The sequence below is a fragment of the Salmo salar genome, chromosome ssa23 (genome assembly GCF_905237065.1).
Source record: "Salmo salar chromosome ssa23, Ssal_v3.1, whole genome shotgun sequence".
Lineage (NCBI taxonomy): Eukaryota > Metazoa > Chordata > Actinopteri > Salmoniformes > Salmonidae > Salmo > Salmo salar.
Genome location: NC_059464.1, coordinates 9918351 through 9935668, shown reverse-complemented (window position 1 = coordinate 9935668; position 17318 = coordinate 9918351). Strand labels below are relative to the sequence as shown.

Below are 17318 nucleotides of genomic sequence, written 5' to 3'. Positions count from 1 at the left end.
AGCCATGGATTACAGACAACATCCGCACTGAGCTAAAGGGTAGAGCTGCCACTTTCAAGGAGCGGGACTAACACGGACGCTTATAAGAAATCCCGCTATGCCCTCAGACGAACCATCAAACAGGCAATACAGGATTAAGATTGAATCCTACTACACTGGCTCTAACGCTCGTCGGATATGGTAGGGCTTGCAAACTATTACATACAAAGGGAAGCCCAGCCGTGAGCTGCCCAGTGACACGAGCCTACCAGATGAGCTATATTACTTCTATGCGTGCTTCGAGGCAAGCAAAACTGATCATGCTCTCTGTAACCGATGTGAGTAAGACCTTTAAACAGATCAATATTCACAAGGCCGAGGGGCCAGACGGATTACCAGGACGTGTACTCAGAGCATGCACTGACCAACTGGCAAGTGTTTTCACTGACATGTTCAACCTATCCCTTATCCCAGGGCCGCAACTTTCTCTGTGGACATGTACCCCCACATTCAGAAATTGCTTTTTGTCCCCCTCTCCAGTTTTATCATTGGAATGTGATACAAAACAAGGCAAATGGATAAAAAACTAAAAAACATTATGTCTCCCCCACTTCTAAAACCAAAGTTCTATTTATCCTTTATCCAAGGCAGTGGTTCCCAAACTTTTTATAGTCCTGTACCCCTTCAAACCTTCAACCTCCAGCTGCGTACCCCCTCTCGCACCAGGGTTAATGCACTCTAAATGTTGTTTTTTGCCATCATTGTAAGGCTGCCACACACACTATACGATACATTTATTAAACATTACTATGAGTGTGAGTTTTTGTCACAACCCGACTCGTGGGAAGTGACAAAGAGCTCTTTTAGGACCAGGGCACAAATTATAATATAATAATAATCAATAATTTTGCTCTTTATTTAGCCATCTTACATATAAAACCTTATTTGTTCATAAAAAATTGTAAATAACACCACAGGTTAATGAGAAGGGTGTGCTTGAAAGGATGCACATCACTCTGCAATGTTGGGTTGTATTGGAGAGTCTCAGACTTAGATCATTCTCCACACACAGTCGGTGCCTGTATTTCATTTTCATGCTAGTGAGGGCCAAGAATCCACTCCCACATAGGTATGTGGTTGCAAAAGGCATCAGTGTCACATCACCCTGATAGGCCAGTCGTGTGAGAAACTCGTCATCATGCAAGCGGTTAGACAAGTGAATATTATGGTCCATAAAGAACACTTTAAGCTCATCTCTCAATTTAAAAAAACGTGTCAATACTTTGCCCCTTGATAACCAGCGCACTTCTGTATGTTGTAAAAGCGTTACATGGTCGCTGCCCATATCATTGCATAATGCTGAATATACACGAGAGTTCAGGGGCCTTGCTTTAACAAAGTTAACCATTTTCACTTACCGTAATTTCCGGACTATAAGCCGCAACTTTTTTCCCACGCTTTGAACCTCGCGGCTTAAACAATGCGCGGCTAATATATGGATTTTTCCCGCTTTCATTTTTTTTCTCCAAAAAAACACATTCTGTGACGTGCTCAGTTTTTTGGCGGCATGAAGCTTTCATTAGACCAATGAAATTGCCGAACGGGTTAAGGTCAAACAACCTTTTTGTTTACTGTTTAGATTAAATCGAGCGCGCTTAAACTTCCCATCATTCTGATTACGGTAGTCATTTTGTCACCCTGATTCCTGGGGGCACAACAAAGTATTTGCAACCACTCGACATCAGTGTAAATCGTGCATTTAAGGTGGCGCTCCGTGTTTAGTGGGAGGCTTGGATGACAAGCGGGGAGAAATCCTTCACTAAAACGGGCCGCATGCGAAGAGCAACTTATGGTCAAGTCTGCCAGTGGGTCCTGACAGCGTGGAGCATTGTCAAAAAATCCACTATCATCAACGGGTTTTGAAAGGCTGGACTGCTGCGTGTTGAAGAGGGCTCAGCGGGGGATTTGCCTCTGGATGAAAGTGACGAGAGCGACAATGAAAACGATCCAATATCGGATGAAGTAATTCTGAGGCTATTCAACTCCGAGAGGTTCAGTGGTTTCAGTGCACAGGAGGAGGAAAATAGTGACCAATGACTTTCTTGGTAGGCTACTGTTTACTGCTAATTTTTTATTTTTTGTTACAAGCCATGTTTCGATAAAGCCTATTTATTTTTGTTACAAGCCGTGTATCGTTAAAGCATATTTATTTTTGTTACAAGCCGTGTTTCGTTAAAGCCTATTTATTTTTGTTACAAGCCGTGTTTCGGGAAAAAGCCTATTTATTTTTGTTACAAGCCGTGTTTCGTTAAAGCCTGTGTAAAGTTCATTTGTTTCAATGTACCGGTAGTCACCTGCGGCTTATAGACATGTGTGGCTTATTTATGTTCAAAATAATATTTTTTTAAATTCAGTGGGTGCGGCTTATATTCAGGTGTGCTTAATAGTCCGGAAATTACGGTAAGTGTCCAAAACATCTTTCAAGCTGTCAGGCATTCCCTTGGCAGCAAGAGCCTCTCGGTGGATGCTGCAGTGTACCCAAGTGGCGTCGGGAGCAACTGCTTGCGCACACATTACCACTCCACTATGTCTCCCTGTCATGGCTTTTGCGCCATCAGTACAGATACCAACATATCTTGACCACCAAAGTCCATTTGATGTCACAAAGCTGTCCAGTATTTTAAAACGATCCTCTCCTGTTGTCCTGGTTTCCAGTGGTTTGCAGAAGAGGATGTCGTCCTTAATTGACCCCCCATAAACGTAATGGACATATACCAGGAGCTGTGCCAGGCTCACCACGTCTGTGGACTCATCCAGCTGTAACGCATAGAATTCACTGGCTTGTATGCGAAGCAGTAATTATTTAAAAACGTCTCCTGCCATGTCACTGATGCGTCGTAAAACAGTGTTGTTTGATGAAGGCATTGTGTCTATAGTTTTTTGGGGCTTTTCCCCCAGCCAAATCTACGGCAGCAGGAAGAATTAAGTCCACCACAATAGTATGGGGCTTGCCTGTCCTAGCCACTTGGTAGCTCACCATATAAGACGCTTCTTGCCCCTTCTTATTAATGGCATCTGTTGCTTTTCTACACGTCTTACTACTCGAAAGTCGTCTTTATTCTTGCTCAAAAAACTCCTGTGGGTTATTTTTCAAATTGTCATGTTTCGTTTCTAAATGTCTGCGCATGTGAATCACAGTTCTCTTTGGTGTACCCCCGACGGCATTGCGCGTACCTTGGGAATACCTGATCTAAGGCAAGTGTTATTGAGATAACAATCTGAAATGTTTCCATCTTCCCTCAAACAGAGCCCTAGCTAGTAGAACCCAATAACAATATGGCGACAATATGGCCGCTTCCCCGTTTATAAAAAGTGGTGAGGGAATGATAGAAATAATAAGGTGTGAAGGTGTCAACAGAGCATTAGTGTCCTCACAACCCTCTGGGCCTGGCAGACTCCGGAAAAGGGAGCATATTATGCATCCCAAATGGCACCCTATTCCCTACATATTGCACCACAAAACTAGTGCGCTGTGTAGGAAATAATGTGACATTTAGGGATGAAGCCCCCCCCCCCCCGAGTCAATCCAATTGGTTTCATCTTAGCAAAACTCATTCAGGAATGCTGCCCGGGTTATTCTATTATCAGGAGCTAGGGCCTTCACTTCCGCTTGAACTCTGGCTTTCTAAACACAGAGTGGCAGCCCACCCACCTCACCCACGTCTGCTGCTCACTGTAATGTCATTCCCACAGGTTCGAGGCACAGCCTGGGTCTGTGAGTAACCTACAGGCTGCAACAATCACATGGTGTCATTATATCATTCTACAGGTGACTAAGTCAATATACAACAAAATAATGGTTTAGGATGGCAGCTCCTGGATCTCCTAGTACTGTCTGTCTGCAACCCTAACCTGATTTTTTTCTCTGCTCTCTGAGTGACTGATAGCCTTGGTCATGGTGGAAGAGCAAACGCTTTTGTATTTTATATTTCTCAGCACGGAAAACCTTCAACTTGTTAACCTTTTCTCAATAAGTCGACAGTCGTGGCCATACATATTTACTTTTGAACACGAAAAATAGACGAGGGACCTCGATAAACATTAAATATCATTCTGCCTTCTACAGCAGGGGATAGTCTTCATTTTATTCATTGGTTTCAAAATGTACATTCTTCCATCAAATGTATACCTAGCAATAGCTTTTTTAAAAGCAAATGGCACGCAATGAAAATAGATGGCACATTTTTTACATTTCATAACACAGTTTCAAATACAGTGCAAACAACGAAGAAAAGCGACATATACATTTTTTTGAGGGCTCAGTCAATGCAAATGCAGATCTGAACGGCAATTCTCCACAACAGTTACTGTAAATGTTCCAAAAGCATCCAAATTCACCAGCATCATCATGATCATCATTTGTGCGCCACCAGTCAAACTATTCAGTACCACCTGCTTGGAGACAAGATCCTATCATGTGCTTGTGTTGTGCTCAGAGCAGCCATCCAGAGCAGCCATCCAGAGCAGCCATCGGAAAGGAAATAGACCTTTTCAGAAGATAGGCTTTTTTTTCCCCTTTCTCTTTTTTTCCCTTTCTCTTTTTTTATGACATTCCCTTCATCCCAGCATAATAGTTCCAGAAAGTGTGCAGCACTGGATAAAGGAGTCTCTTCTCCTCTCCTCAGCTCGAATATATGATAATGCTGGCTTCCTGTGGACTGAAGGTGCAGAGTAGCAGTGTTCCACTGTAGACAGGGAGGGAGCATGCTTATGAAATGGCACCCTATTCCTTGTGAAGTGGGCAGAGGCTTAGCACCTACTATGCCTAGCCCCCTCGGACACCTTGTCCCTGTTTTCTACATTTCTGATAGAAGTGCACTACTGTTGCCCAGGGCCCATAGGGATCTAAGTGCACTATACTATATAGGGAATAGGGTGTCATCTAAGACACAGCCGAGGTTCAGTGACTGAACACCGGCCACAGGCTATTGTCTCTCCTGAGTGCTGTCCCTCCTGAGGGACTAAACAGCAGCATTCGAGTAAAACAATACATTAGACACTACCAGTTCTTACAGCTTGGGGGCGCTGCCCTGTGCTTTGAGTGGCCTGGAGGGAGCAGTTCTGAACTGGGGAAGGTAGAGGGGGACAGAACTCATCCCTATCCCTACCACTGCCGCCTCGTCACTGGACTCACTAAACATAGAGTCCCGACACCCAAGTAGAGGGTTGGACTCAATGGATGAGCCCTCTCTCCGCAGAACCACCACCTCTTTGAGCAGCATAGCCCCTGTGTTTTCCTCCCTCTTCTCCTCCTCCTCCTCCTCCTCTTCCTCACTCTCCTCCTGGTAGCCCATTCCCAGGTAATCCAGGTCCTTCTCCTCCATCCCCCCATCCCTCTCTCCTCCCAGGGCCTCATCCTTCTGTTCCGACGTCTCAGAACACTCATCCACATAATTGTAAGAGCATGAACGCTGTGGGTCCAGGTCCGACTCTCCAGCTCGGTAATGGGAATTCTCCAGCTCCCACAGGCCTCCGGGGAAGGAGCCGGAGATGTCAGAGTTGTTGGCGGAGAAGTTGCCCTCGTCGCTGGAGCGGCTGAGGCTGCCGTCCTGCTTGTAGCGCCGGCAGGGGTCGTCTGTGAGCAGGACCATAGCATAGGTCACTGTCGACTGGGATGAGCTCTCCACACTCCTGGGGAGATCTGGGGGCTGGGGGGTCTCATCCTCTTCTGGGACCTCAGGCACCTCTAAGTCCAAGAGTGATGGGGTGGAGGCTGGGATCAGGATGCTGTCCTTGTCTGGGGCTGGGGGACAAGTCTTCTCTACGATGGTGGCCTGGGAGATAGTCTCTGAGATGAGGAGTGGTGACCAGGCTGGCAGGCCATCTGGGTGGCGGAACAACTGCTCCATAGTCTCAGCCTGGACAGGACCACAGAACAGTAGAGTTAGGAACACAGCAAGGTAAACTGGCCTGCCAACTGCCCTAAGTAAGCTATAGAGTTCATGTAGTTTATAGAATAGTTGATCTAAATAGCAGCCCTAAAGGCAGCCTCGTGGTTAGAGCGTAGGCCAGTAACCGAAAGGTTGCTGGATCGAATCCCCGAGCTGACAAGGCAAAGATCTCTTCTGAGAAAGGCAGTTAACCCACTGTTCCCCGGGCCACGAAGAAGTGGATGTTGATTATGGCAGCCCACAGCAACTCTGATTCAGAGGGGTTGGGTTAAATGCGGAAGACACATTTCAGTTGTACAGCTGACTAGGTATCCCTCTTTCCCTACAGGTGATCTTAATTGGATCACCCTGTTGCAAGAGAACTTTAAAAAGGCTTCTGAAGTTCGTAATTTCCACTTTGACATTTCAGACTTGATTTTCCCTTACGAAAAAATGTATCAACCCCTACAAAAATCTCCATTAATTATAATTCACATTTCCTGTTGCTGCAGTATTATTTTCCTGTTGTATCCAACAAGCTCAAATTAAGATCCTACATCTGTATATAGAGTGTGTTCTGGTAAATATGGTGTGTTTTTCATGGTCTCTGCTATTTAGAGATAATATGATTATATTCAAGAGTAAATGGGTTTGTTGTCCATCTCACCTTCCTGAAGTCCACCCCCTGGGCCCAGGAACAGTTGCTTGGGTTGGGAACATCCTTCCACATTACCTTCTTCATGCTGGGATTCAGACAGAATAGGAGTTAACAACAAGGCAGGGAGCCTCTCAGTCTCCAATCCAAAACCTCTCTCTCTCTTTCATCTACCTATCTCTCCCTTTCCCCTCTCTCTCTGCACCCCTCTCACCCCCTTTCTCCATGTCTCCCTCTTTGTCAGAACACATTCAGCCAATCACGACAGTAATTGAACCCTCAGGACATTCTTTCTATTGTTGAAATGTCATGTAGACTCTAATTACATTCCTAATCAGTGTGTCTGACTGTTCCTCAGATCAATAATTAACACCTAGAATGACCACTTTAGTCTTCACCACCTACCCAGAGGCCAAAACCATAGGTCTTCTCTTTCTTAGTGACAGACACACTACACATAGTACCTGTTATATAATTATCGAGTAATGTCCTTATGTAACAGAATACACCACTAATATTGAGCAGTATAAAAGGTGTTTTATCAATTATATGAGATATAATCTTACTGATTTTGGGATATGATCAGGGTGACGAAGAGGACAATGGAAAGGAAGGCGATGACCATCAGCAGCATGTAGGCAGCAGGCCCAGCGTCGGCCCCCCTAAAGCCTGGAGGACAGTACAACACCATGGTAAGGCTATCAATCAATCCATATTGGATCACATTCAGAGGACCATCAATAAATATATATCCCTAAGGGATACGCTGCAATGTACATATAACATACTTATGTCCTACTGCCCAATATATATAGACTTGAAATCACTGGCCACTTTAATAATGGAACACTAGTCACTTTAAAACATTTTTTAACTAGGCAAGTCAGTTAAGAACAAATTCTTATTTACAATGATAGCCTACCAGGGATCAGTGGGTTAACTACCTAGTTCAGGGGCAGAACAACAGATTTTTACCTTGTCGGTTCAAGGATTTGATCCAGCAACCTTTCGTTTACTGGCCCAACGCGCTAACCACTAGGCAAATATTACTTGTTAGATATTACTGCACTGTTGGAGCTAGAAGCACAAGCATTTTGCTACGCCTACAATAACATCTGCTAAACACGTGTACGTGACAAATAAAATACAATTTGTAGCCTACAGAGATATTGGTGTACGGGTGGATTGTATTGGTTGTATTCATCCCTGGAGGTAAAGTAGAGCTTACCTTTAGTATACACTGGCTCTCCTTCTCCATCTGCAAACACTGGATACAAGATGAACACATACTCCTCGGAGCCATAGAAATCACCTGGAAAATAAAGGCAGAGAACAGAGATGCTCAGATTAGTCAATCAGACTGAAGCATGAATATGTACTGTCACTAGAGGGCGCCAGATATTCACAGCCAACAATCTCTCAAACTGGAACTCAAAGTGGACTGAAATATTCACCTCAATTTGACAAATATCAATTGTCCTGCAGTGGTTGTGTGGATTAATTTAGGCCCTTCTAGATCCATTTAGAATGAAAAATGTTAAATGGAACTGAGTGTTGCGAAAGAAAAGGAGACCCAGAGAGAGAATATAATGGCGCTGGAGGGGATGGCTGCCGTTTTACGGGCTCCTAACCAACTGTGCTATTTTGTTAATTTTTTTGCATTGTTTATAACTCATTTTGTACATAATGTTGCTTCTACCATCTATTATGACCGAAAAGAGCTTCTGGACATCAGAACAGAGATTACTCACCTCAAACTGGACAATGATTTTTTCTTTAATGAGTCCAACGCGAAGGATATACTGCTTTGTCAAGACAAGGCCAAAATCCCCGTCACCATCGTGGAAAAAAGGGGGAGGAGGATTGGGTACCTTGTAAGAATTCGCTAACAAGTAGGTAAACCACCACTTCCCTCCGTATTATTGGCCAACATGCAAACATTGGAAAACAAACTGGACGATCTACGATTAAGACTATCCTACCAACGGTACATTAAAAACTGTAATATCTTATGTTTTACCGAGACGTGGCTGAACGACGACACCAGCATCGGCAGGACAGAGCAGCTACATCTCGTAAGACGAGGGGCGTGGGTGTGAGTCTATTTGTCATTAACCTCTATGGGCTAGGTGGGACGAATCGCGTGGCGCAAAATACAAATACCTCAAAAATGCAATCATTTCAATATTTCAAACATACGACTATTTTACACCATTTGAAAGATAAGACTCTCGTTAATCTAACCACATTGTCCGATTTCAAAAAGGCTTTACAGGGAAAGCAAAACATTAGATTATGTTAGGAGAGTACATAGACACAAATAACCACACAGCCATTTTTCAAGCAAGCATATATGTCACAAAAACCCAAAACACAGCTAAATGCAGCACTAACCTTTGATGATCTTCATCAGATGACACTCCTAGGACATTATGTTATACAATACATGCATGTTTTGTTCAATCAAGTTCATATTTATATAAAAAAACAGCTTTTTACATTGGCGTGTGACGTTTAGAAATATTATTCCCACCAAAAACTTCCGGTGAATTTACTAAATTACTCATGATAAACGTTGACAAAATACATAAATTATTTTAAGAATTATAGATACAGAACTCCTTTATGCAATCGCTATGTCAGATTTTAAAATAGCTTTTCGGCGAAAGCACATTTTGCAATATTCTGAGTACATAGCTCAGCCATCACGGCTAGCTAATTTGACACCCGCCAAGTTCGGGGCAACCTAAACTCAGAATTACTATTAGAAAAATTGGATTACCTTTGCTGTTCTTCGTCAGAATGCACTCCCAGGACTGCTACTTCCACAACAAATGTTGTTTTTGTTCCAAATAATCCGTAGTTATGTGCAAATACCCCCATTTTGTTCGTGCGTTCAGTCCACTATCCAAAGGGTAACGCGCAAGCGCATTTCGAGACAAAAAAGTCAAAATGTTCCATTAGCGTACTTAGAAGCATGTTAAAACGCTGTTTAAAATCAATTTTTATGGTATTTTTCTCGTAAAATAGCGATAATATTCCAACCGGACAATACTGTATTCATTCAAAGAGGAAAATAAAAAATGGCGAGGTCTCGTGAACGCGCATTTCCATTCCCTTTGTCCTCAGGCAGACCACTGACAAACTGAGTTACTATACTTTGCCCAGAGACAGGAGACGCCCCAAACCGCTTTCTGGCGGCTTTAAAGAGCCAATGGAAGCCTTAGAAAGTGCAACATAACCCCACGGATACTGTAGTTTCGATAGACAAGCAAAAGGAGAACTACAAAATCACAGACAGGCCACTTCCTACTTGGAATCTTCTCAGGTTTTTCCCTGCCATATGAGTTCTGTTATACTCACAGACACCATTCAAACAGTTTTAGAAATGCATATTCTCGTTTCTGGGCAAGAGTAGTAAACAGTTTAAATCGGGTACGTTTTTTATCCGGCCGTGAAAATACTGCCCCCTAGCCCAGACAGATTAACTGCTGATTCGCAATGTCTAATATTAAAGAAGTCTCAAGGTATTGCTTGCCGGAGGTAGAATACCTCATGATAAGCTGTAGACCACACTATCTATATTATTCGTAGCCATCTATTTACCACCACAAACCGATGCAGGCACTAAGACCGCACTCAACAAGCTGTATAAGGCCATAAGCAAACCAGAAAATGCTCATCCAGAAGCGGCGCTCCTTGTGGCCGGGGACTTTAATGCAGGCAAACTTAAATCCGTTTTACCTCATTTCCACCAGCATGTCACATGTGCAACCAAAGGGGAAAAAAAACTCTAGACCACCTTTACTCCACACACAGAGACGCATACAAAGCTCTCCCTCACCCTCCATTTGACCAATCTGACCATAAATATATCCTCCTGATTCCTGCTTACAAGCAAAAACTAAAGCAGGAAGTACCAGTGACTCGCTCAATACGGAAGTGGTCAGATGACGCGAATGCTACGCTACAGGACTGTTTTGATAGCACAGACTGGAATATGTTCTGGGATTCGTCCAATGGCGTTGAGGAGTGTATAAGTGCATCAACGACGTCATCCCCACAATGACCGTACGTACATTTCCCAACCAGAAGCCATGGATTACAGGCAACATCCGCACCAAGCTAAAGGCCAGAGTTGCCGTTTTCAAGGAGCGGGACACTAATCCGGACGCTTATAAGAAATCCCGCTATGCCCTCAGACGAACCATCAAACAGGCAAAGCTTCAATACAGGACTAAGATAGAATACCTACTTTTTTATTTAACCAGGCAAGTCAGTTAAGAACAAATTCTTATTTTACAATGATGGCCTACCCCAGCCAATCCCTCCCCTAATCTGGACGACACTGGGCCAATTATGCACCGCCCTATGGGACCCGGGATCAAACCAGGGTCTGTAGTGATGCCTCTAACACTGAGATGCAGTGGCTTACACTGCTGCGCCACTCAGGAGCCTCAGCTCTACACCGGCTCTGATGCTTGTCAGATGTAGCATGGCTTGAAAAATATTACAGACTACAAAGGGAAGCTAAGCCGCGAGATGCCCAGTGACTCGAGCCTACCAGACAAAATAAATGCCTTTTATGCTCGCTTCGAGGCAAGCAACACTGAATCATGCAACAACACATCTGCCACGCTGATCCTCAACACTGGGATCCCTCAGGGGTGCGTGCTTAGTTCCCTCCTGTACTCCCTGTTCACCCATGACTGCGTGGCAAAGCACGACTCCAACACCATCATTAAGTTTTCTGACGTCAGAACAGTGGTAGGCCTAATCACCGACAACGATGAGACAGCCTATAGGGAGGCGGTTCGAGACCTGGCAGTGTGGTGCCAAGACAACAACCTCTCCCTCAATGTGAGCAAGACAAAGGAGCTGATCGTGGACTATAGGAAAAGGAGGGCCGAACAGGCCCCCATTAACATCAACGGGCTGAAGTGGAGAAAGGTCGAGAGTTTCAAGTTCCTTGGTGTCTACATCACCAACGAACTATCATGGTCCAAACACACCAAGACAGCTGTGAAGAGATCCTCAAAAAGTTCTACAGCTGCACCATCACGTCCTGGTATGGCAACTGCATCTGAACGTAAGGCGCTACAGAGGGTAGTGCGTACTGCCCAGTACATCACTGGGTCCAAGCTTCCTGACATCCAGGACCTATATACTAGGCGGTGTCAGAGGAAGGCCCTAAAAATTGTCAAAAACTCCAATCACCCAAGTTGGGTGAGAGACTATACTCTCTGCTACCACATTGCAAGTGGTACCGGAGCCAAGTCTAGGTCCAAAAGGCTTCTATACAGTTTCTACTCCTAAGTCATAAGATTGCTGAACAATGAATGAAATGGCCACCTGGACTATTTACAGTTACCTGCCCCCCCCCCTTTTTGTTTTTACGTTTTTATACTGCTGCTACTCTGTTTATTATCTATGCATATTTACTTTACAAATTATCTCGACTAACCTGTACCCCCACACATTGACTCGGCACTGGTACCCCCTGTATATAGCCTCATTATTGTTATGTAATTTTATTTGGTTACTTTTTGATTTGATTTGATATATTTTCACTTTAGTTTCTTTAGTAAATATTTTCTCAACTCTATTTATTGAACTGTACTGTTGGTTAAGGGCTTGTAAGTAAGCATTGCACGGTAAGGTCTACACCTGTTGTATTTGGCGCATGTGACAAATAAAATTTGAAGTAATCAGAAAGATTGACAACAGAAAGAGAGGTTTAGACAGAGAGACAGACTGAGAAAGAGAGACATGAGAACGTACCATGTAGGTAGAGGACTTGGTCAGTAGGGGGGACCCTGGTCCACCTCTCCCTGCCCACTGTGGTCTGACCCTGTCTGTTCTGGTGGTTCTGACCCGACCACTCTACGACCAGGGAACACGGTATACTGCTGTTGGGCTGCAGAGACCACGACAGGACCACACAACTACTGTTCACACGGGACACACAGAACGAACGCACACACTGGCCTGGAGAGAGGGAGGAAGAGGGAAGGGAGAGAGGCAAAGGGGGGAGAGTGATAAGAGGGAAAAAGAAAGTAAATAACATGTTTATATTTTCTGTCAGTGACTAACATTTTCCGTTACTCTTCTTCTACTACCGTGTGTTTTCTGCTACTTCTGACATGCGTGGGAATTAGCACAACAATGAGTGTTCCCCCTCTGTCCTTCACTATAAAATAATCTGAACAGCAGCTTTTTATTTTGGGCCCATCCATAGTCAGTTTTTTTTTCAAGAGGAAAACTAATAGTACCAGCACTACTTGTATCACAGTTAATGGTTTCCTCTCAACTAATTAGCTATTAATGAAAATATGAATAACAGGAGAACACACACACAAATAACACAAACATCCCGGTGTGTCACAGAGACCTGTGCTGAGAAGAGCTCCATTTTACAATCAATTCCATAATAGCTATTAGGCCTCGGAAGACAACATCCCAAGCCAGAGATAATGGCTTTTAGTCCACTCTCAGGCTTTTAACTGACATTAACATGCCTGCTATGTCTCCCTGATGACTGTAATGGCAGCACACCTAGCATTTCTACTGACTTCTATGACATGAACCAAAAACACCAACTAATAAAAATAAACATAAATGTGAAAACAAACAACCAGTTCTTAAAAATTTTCTAAGAAAATTGTATTTTCAAATATATGTTTCCAACTACTAACTCTTAATTGACTCACTAGTAATCTGTGTATTGGGTATAACAATTCTTCAGCCCTATACAAATACATTCCCTTACGTTTGGGGTGTCTCTCCAGGGTCATGTTGATGTTCCTAGTGGAGTATCCCTGGCTGTTCTGAGCCTTGACCGTCACAGAGTGGACCTCCTCTCGCCACTCAAAGCGGTAGGAGGACACCAGGCCTATCCGCTCCTCAGTCACAATGCCCCCAGAGGCCTGGTGCTGTACTACAAGGCCCTCCACACAGTAGGTTGGCACCACTATGGGGAAATGCTATGGGGAAGAGTTTAGAGACTATCAAAGACTCTAATGAGGAATCATTATCCAATGTGCTACTTCCTTATACTATTTGATCAGACAAAACAAGACAAGTGTTGGGGAAGCCAACTGAATAGATTTTTCAGACTAAACTAAGGACAATAGTGTAGTAAAAAGGAGAGGAGGCGACTTCACACACCTGTTCAATTCATGTAACTATTTGATGTTGACGTTTAAACCAAATATTGTGCAATCTTTAATGTGTTCTCTGTAGGCTATGGACTGTACCTTGAAGAGAAGAGTGACGTTAGTCTGGTTCCTTGCTGGATCCTCCTGAAACACTCGCCAGAAATCAGGACCCTGGTCAGGAGCTGAGAGAACAGAACATATATTATTACAGCTCTGTGTGTGTGCGTGTGCATGCTAGCATGCATGCTTGTGTGTGTGTTTATGTACTTATGTCTGAGGCTTTCATTTTCTATCAGATCTAACATCAGAGAAGGTCATATTAAAGTACTGGCTGTAGCACTCAATAACAGCGATTCTGATAGAGAGACACCACGCAAGGTCACTGTTAGATCAGGGTCAGAAAGAGCTTATACCACACAACAAACCATGGATAATGACGGGTTTCAAATGACCCATCCATTGTGGTTGTGAGAGTTAATGTGCTCTACATACACAGTAGGTCAGACTTGATAGTTGCGGTGTGCTGGCGCAACTATAAGAGAACTTTCAGGACAGCAGCTTAATTCCCTTCAAAAGTGTATTGCTGATGCGTTTTGTCAAAGCAACGTTGTCAAAACTGTTATGTACAATACATGTGTATCTTGCTGAATAGATGTTTTTTCAATGAGACTAAATTGTATAAATGCAGTTTCAATGACATAGATGAGACGAAGACATACTGTACATACCTCTGCTGTTGTGAGGGGTGGTGTATAGAGAGCGGCTCCAGTCACTCCAGGTCCCAGAGCTGTTGATATGCATACAGCGGACCTGCACGTTGTACACGCTACATACGTCTGGTTCAGGGACCTCAGCCCACGACTCTGCCTGAGTAGCCAGGACCTGCAGTACACATCCCAATTAAAAATCACATGTTAAATCACATATCCCATGATAATGGAAACATTTTCCCCTCAGGGACATTAAAGTCTATTCTATCCTATCCGAAAATATATTTTCCAGTGATTGAACTTAGATATCCGGCATAAACAGCTACATATTTATCCATCAACTCCCCCCAATTTTTTTTTTAGGGAAATAGAGGTCTTAATAGATATGAATGTTATGTGACCCGAGCAAGCGAAGGAGCATTTTAAATGGCAGGAAGATTTCCAAAATACTCTTGTGCTCAGCAAAAGTGGGCACATTTTCTAAAGAAAAAAGTTTTAATCAGGTAGGCCTATTCCTTTTCATATCCTTTTGGGCAATGATGCCACCCCCAGATTAGAGACAGACTAATTTATGCCAACCAGCTGAGGCTCAAGCTGCATCCAGAATGGTACCCTATTCCCTACATGAGGGCATGGAGGGTCCATACACTGCAAAACTTGAAATGTAAGCAAGCCTAAATATCTTATATTGAGTGATATTTTACTTTAAAAAAATTATCTTACCAAGCTAAATTATCTAATGTCATTGGCAGATCATTTATTATTTTAACCTAAAAAATGCATAATGCAAAAATGTATATTTGTCAAGATATTTTACCTTAAAAGGTCCAATGCAATTTAGCTCAATATCAAATAAATGTGTTTTTATTTCAATATCAAATCATTTCTGGGTAACAATGAAGTACCTTACTGTGATTTGTTTTCAATTAAAACACTTAGCTAGGTCTGGGAGTGGTCTGGGTGGGGGGGACAACTGAAAACTAGCTGTTATTGGCATATATTTACACTTAGCTTAGATTTCACTTTTTGCATTGTAGGGCTCTGGTAAAAAAGTGTGCGAAGGGAATAGGGTGCCATTTCAGACACAGCTTCAGTCTCTGTGTGGTTGCCCCCTATTTACCTGCCAGTCTGCCACCACATGTCAGAGTGTACCACTACCAGTAAATGCCATGTCCTTTAGGGCAATAATGCCACTGTCAGATCAGAGATAGGAGATACAGTAGATAACAAATAGACTAATTTAGTCCGACCAACTGATGCTCATGATGCCAGGCGATTGCACCCATTGCTCCCTCCCTGCCACTCTGGATAAGCTCAAGGCTGCATCTGAAATGGCACCCTCCCTATTCCCTACATAGCGCACTACTTTTGACCCGGGCCCTATGGCCAGAGTCTTACGTACCTGCCAGAATGGATGGGTCCTGCCAGTTGAGAGGGCATAGCGAACCTGGTACTGCATATCGTAGAGGGGCAGTTCTGGGGGCACCCACGCCAGCCTCAGGACCCCACTTGGCATGCTCACTGCCTCAAGGCCCGAGGGAGGGTGGGGCTTCACTGGAGGGGGAGATGAGATGGAAAGGACAGTCATTATCTTGCATGGTCAAGCAGACTGACCACTATACATGTTTTTTTTTTAAGTACTTATTATTATTATTATTATTATTGACACACTGATGCTGTAGGTTCCTAAAAGCCACAACAGGTAAGAACATAAATGTAAGAAGACCAGAACATCTAAGGATGGCGCCCTACTGTATGGTTGCGTCTTGTGAACTCCGACCCAACTTTTCTATTTTGTGATTCTTTTGGCGTTTAATCGTAACTTTTTTTGCACTAAATGTATCCGCTACAATTTCTGATGATCGACAAGAACTAACCTCAATTCCTGATTCAGACTTTGACTCATCTACCCTGGGCATTTTGTGCTCCGACCAAATTTCAGGCTACCCAAGATGAAACCCTGGCAAATAAGAGGCCGGAGAGAGGGTGTCCTGGTGAGACTAAGGATTAGGGAAAAGCGGCCACCACTTCCCTCCATTCTATTGGCAAACAGTCACTTGATAATAAGATGGATGACCTTCGATCGCAGATTTGCTACCAACGGGACTCACATAACTGCAAAATTCTCAGTTGTTCTGAAACATGGCTTTCGGACAAGATACCCGCCATGGCTATCCAACTCGATGGATTCTCCATTCACTGAGTGGACAGGACATTGGATTCAGGGAAATCCAGACGGGGAGAGGTATGTCTCTTCATCAACAACAAATGGTGTGCAGACTCTACCGCAGTTGAAGTCTCGACCTATTGTTCACCGATCATGGAATACCTGATGGTCAAATACCAACCCTTCTACCTCCCGAGAGAGTTTTAATCTGATATCATGACTGCTGTATATATCCCACCTCAGGACAACAACAAGCTGGCACTTGACGAACTGTACAAGGTAAGGGAAGACCTCCATGAAATGGACAAAAATGAATGGCAACTTATTGGCATTGGGCGAACTATATACACAATCGCAAATACCACTCAAATGGACAGCAGTTCATCAAAACCAAATTGCAAGTGGAACATGGCAAATGCCAAGTGTCAAACCCCAAAAATCCCAAAGATGGCGAGCGTGTTCCACCGTAGATTTCCATATGGCAAATTGTCACTAAGTCAGGTCCCAAGGGTGAAATTTTGAAAATCTAAAAAATAAATCTACATTTTAAAACCTAAAAATGTGATTTTGGAACGTTTTCGATTTAAAAAAATAATAATTGTCAATTATACATATGTAATAACCGTATGGACATACATTTGTCTTATTTTATTGAGTTTGTCCATAAGGCCTATATTTTGTCCATTTGCAATATATGATCATAGGAAGTCGGCTTCCAAA

General features: G+C 43.4%; 1 protein-coding gene across 4 annotated transcripts in view; it reads right to left on the bottom strand.

The window, feature by feature from the left end:
• Positions 1–4076: 4076 nt before the first annotated feature.
• The window catches only part of lepr2 (leptin receptor 2), a 63495-nt gene continuing 50253 nt past the window's right edge, over positions 4077–17318 (bottom strand). For 3 of the 4 annotated variants that reach the window (XM_014168840.2, XM_014168838.2, XM_014168839.2), the window contains 9 exons: positions 15834–15985; positions 14450–14603; positions 13821–13903; positions 13334–13547; positions 12346–12552; positions 7793–7876; positions 7131–7233; positions 6577–6652; positions 4077–5897 (listed from right to left, as the gene is read on the bottom strand). In XM_014168840.2, coding sequence (XP_014024315.2) covers positions 5049–5897; positions 6577–6652; positions 7131–7233; positions 7793–7876; positions 12346–12552; positions 13334–13547; positions 13821–13903; positions 14450–14603; positions 15834–15985 — 1922 coding nt within the window. In that variant the 3' untranslated portion in view covers positions 4077–5048. 4 annotated transcript variants of the gene reach the window in all.